Source organism: Grammomys surdaster, unplaced genomic scaffold, assembly GCF_004785775.1.
Source record: "Grammomys surdaster isolate TR1022 unplaced genomic scaffold, NIH_TR_1.0 273, whole genome shotgun sequence".
In the NCBI taxonomy this organism is placed as follows: Eukaryota; Metazoa; Chordata; class Mammalia; order Rodentia; family Muridae; genus Grammomys; species Grammomys surdaster.
In genome coordinates this window covers 1,475,046-1,478,763 of record NW_021604714.1, presented here as the reverse complement: position 1 = coordinate 1,478,763, position 3,718 = coordinate 1,475,046, and the positions used below count along the sequence as shown (strand labels likewise).

Genomic DNA, 3,718 nt, shown 5'->3' with positions numbered 1-3,718 from the left:
TCTCTCTCTCTCTCTCTCTCTCTCTCTCTCTCTCTCTCTCTCTCTCTCCCTCCCTCCCTCCCTCCCTCCCTCCCTCCCTCTCTCTCTCTCTGTCTCTCTCTCTCTTTCTCCCTCTCTCTCTTTCTCTCCCTCTCTCTGAGAGAGACAGACAGACAGAGACAGAGAGATCTGTGTCTTTCTCTGTATCTCTCTCTAACAAAGGGTTTGCTCTGTGTTTATTGAACACACACACAAAAAAACATGATATAAAAATGAAGGATTCTTTGACAGAGCTTTATGAAGGAAAACATTACTCAAGAGACCCAGAACAGCACTCAAAACCACACAGATGTTATCAGCTTATATCCACATGTTGCTTCCAACATTTATGGGATATTTGTTGCTTAACACACACACACACACACACACACACACACAGACAGACACTAGTCTGTGTCAGGGGCATGGAAGAGTGGATTAAACATATGTGTTAGTTTTGGTTGTAAAAGCTGGTTGCACAAGGGAAATCAAGACATAATAAGACTGCTTATGGGGTTCCCTTAAAGTCAGGTCAAACTTAAGCCGAGGACAGCAGGCTAACTACATAGTCTTAAGTGATCCCAAGGCATATTATTAACTTGGCTGCGAGGTCCAGCAAAAGTTCAGTCTCGGGCTGGAGACATGGCTCGGTGGTTAAGAGCACTGGCTGCTCTTCCAGAGATCCCGAATTCAATTCCCAGCAATCCCATGGTGGCTCACAGCCATCTGTAATGGGAGCCAATGGCCTCTGAAGGCAGCTGCAGTATACTCATAAAAAAAAAAATCTTAAAAAAAAAGTTCAGTCTCTTCAAAGGCAAGAGGTGTATGTTTAGAAAACCATGACCACACTCGAGTTCCTGTCCTGGCTTCCTTCCATGACTGTGATGGGGAATGTAAGCCAAATAAACCCCTTCCTCCCCACATAATTGCAGCGACAGAAACCCAGGTAAGACAAAGATCAATATTAGCCGTCGCAAAGGAGGTGATAGTATTGGATCCCAGAAAGATCTAGAGCTTGGAGGGTCCCCAGCAGGAGACCCACCCCAACCAGGACAGGGCTGCCGTGAGGAATAAAAGGAGGGGTAAAAGGAGGTTGCTTCCTTTCCTCCACCCCCACTCCTGTCTTCTGATGTCTGTAGTGTTATGATTGATTGGTGATGTCTGCCATGAACATAGACATAGAAATGTTGATACATGTGCCAACCTGCCCTGAATAGTTACCTGGCTTAGTTTTAACAAACCCCCACTGGCCAACTCTGGAAGGCAGACAGCAAGGGTCGCAGGCAGGGTGGGCCACAGGTGCAGCCTCCCAGGCAGAAGATAGAGAAATAGAAGTCAGAGAACACCAGCACATAGGGAGGCTGTCTTTTACCTCCCCGACTCCAACCCCTATAGGCCCCAGTTGTGTAGAGCCAGACAGCCATCCGAAAAATGTTCCTGAGTGCTGATTGGCTGAGTATGATTCACAGTCTGATGGTCCAAGCATCAGCTAGAGATAGTCAATCATAGAACCACAAAAACTTCTTGCAGCAAAGTCATGTCCTAGGGATTTGACTTTTTCAGAGGTCAACGGATTCGTACTGTGAAGTCACCCAAGCCTGATATCCTACCTCTTCAAAGTACTATAGCCACCTCATAATATTTTTATTATTTTTATTATTATTATTACTATTATTATTTACATGTTGGGCTGAGGATGTTGTGTTCTTGCCTCTTATAAACTTATCTGGAAGTGCTATGAATTGGGGGGGGCTACTGGAGTTCATCCCATGTGCCTGGAGGGTTTGTGGGGTTAATTTCTTTGAAACAGTGTCTCACTATGTAAATCATGACTGACCTCAGTCTTACTATGTAGGCTAAAGTGGCCTTGACTTTATAGCAATCCTCCTGCCTCTCCTTCCCAAGTGTTGGAATTACGGGTGCTTGGCACCCTGGTTAGCTATATGCCAGTTTTAATCACTAGGTAGGTCACTGTGCTGACAACGATTCCAAGCTTGCGTCTGGCCTCAGCAGTGTTATGATTGATTGGTGATGTCTGCCATGAACATAGACATAGAAATGTTAATACATGTGCCAACCTGCCCTGAATAGTTACCTAGCTTAGTTTTAACAAAGCCTCTGCATGTTCTCCTAGCAGCCTGTGACTTCCTCTCCAACCCATTCTCTCCTCTTTTCTTCCCTATATGGGATCCTACATTGGATCACACTAAGTGAGGTTAACCCAGAAAATCAGCAGGCTGGATCCACCTTGATCCCTGCAGCCTCCTGACCAAGGCATCTGACCATGTTTTTCACTCTAGGCCACTACTCACGTGTACGTGACTATCGTGGACGAGAATGACAACGCTCCTGTGTTCCAGCAGCCACATTATGAGGTGGTGCTGGACGAGGGCCCAGACACAGTCAACGCCAGCCTCATCACTGTCCAGGCACTGGACCTGGATGAGGGGCCGAATGGCACTGTCACCTATGCCATCGTGGCAGGCAACATCATCAATACCTTCCGAATCGGCAGGCACACGGTCAGCAGCTGGGGAGCAGAGAGGGGGCAACCCCTCTACAGGGCATGATGGGAAGTTTTGTGATATCATAGGATATAAGGAACAAATATAAAGCCTAGAAGGAAACTGGAGTGCCCAGTAACAGAGGGAGTGGGGGGGGGGGTGAAGGGCAAAGCTTTCGTGGGTAAGACCTATCTGCTTTCAGTGATCCTGTGATTGATTAATGATGTCTGTTATGGGCACAGACACAGCAACTGTGGCTAGGATGTCAGAATCTATTTGATATAACCTTAGAGTTATATCATTGTCCTCTCTCCTTGAACTTTTTGTGTCCCCAGGGTGTCATTACTGCTGCCAAGGAACTAGACTATGAGATCAGTCATGGTCGCTACACCCTGATTGTCACTGCCACGGACCAGTGTCCCATCTTATCCCACCGCCTTACCTCTACTACCACAGTAAGTGGAATACATCCTCAGTGTGGCAGTGAGGGAAAACAAAGAATACCCAGGAGGCTTCCTGATGGAAGGGAAAGGAAAAGGGAAATTCCTGTTGGGAGGAAATGCCTGCAGGCAAGGGTTCCTGTTTATCTCGACAGCTCATCTAGACTTGCTGTGTTACTTTGAGGATGTCACTGAGCTTCTCTGTGACTGTGTCTAGCAGATGAGTGAAGACCCCTGCCTTCTTCCCCTTCATGGGAAAAGCATGGCTTCAGGTCAAATTAACAATGATTCAGAGCTCTGCTCTTTCATTCTCTGGCTGTGTGACTCTGGACCAATCACTTAACCTCCCTGAACTTCTGTTTCCTCGTGAATGAAAGCTATGGTTCAGGATATAGGAGGAGCAAATGGGACCACATGGGATGACCAGAGTATAAGGATGAGTTAACCCATGGTGGTATTGTTAATCAGTTACGCCTATAAAGACACACAGAAAGTAGAGACAGGGGGTATTAGAGGTTCAAGACCAGCTAAGGCTACGTAGGAAGACCCTGTGTCAAAGAAGATAGGGAAAGCTGGGATGAAGGTCAGTAGTAGAGTACTTGCCTATCATGTACAAGGTCATGAGTTCAAACCCCAGCACCACATACACACACACATAGACACATACATACAGAGAGACACACAAACACACACATACACACACAACTATAGAGACACACAGAGATACACACATAACTACACACATACACACAACTA

At 46.4% G+C, this 3,718-nt stretch overlaps 1 protein-coding gene across 1 annotated transcript in view; it reads left to right on the top strand.

Annotated features, from left to right (window-relative positions):
• The window catches only part of Cdh23 (cadherin related 23), a 349,164-nt gene that overhangs the window by 313,933 nt on the left and 31,513 nt on the right, over window positions 1-3,718 (top strand). Inside the window, 2 exon segments of the mRNA XM_028776789.1 lie at window positions 2,319-2,540; window positions 2,858-2,977. Coding sequence (XP_028632622.1) covers window positions 2,319-2,540; window positions 2,858-2,977 — 342 coding nt within the window.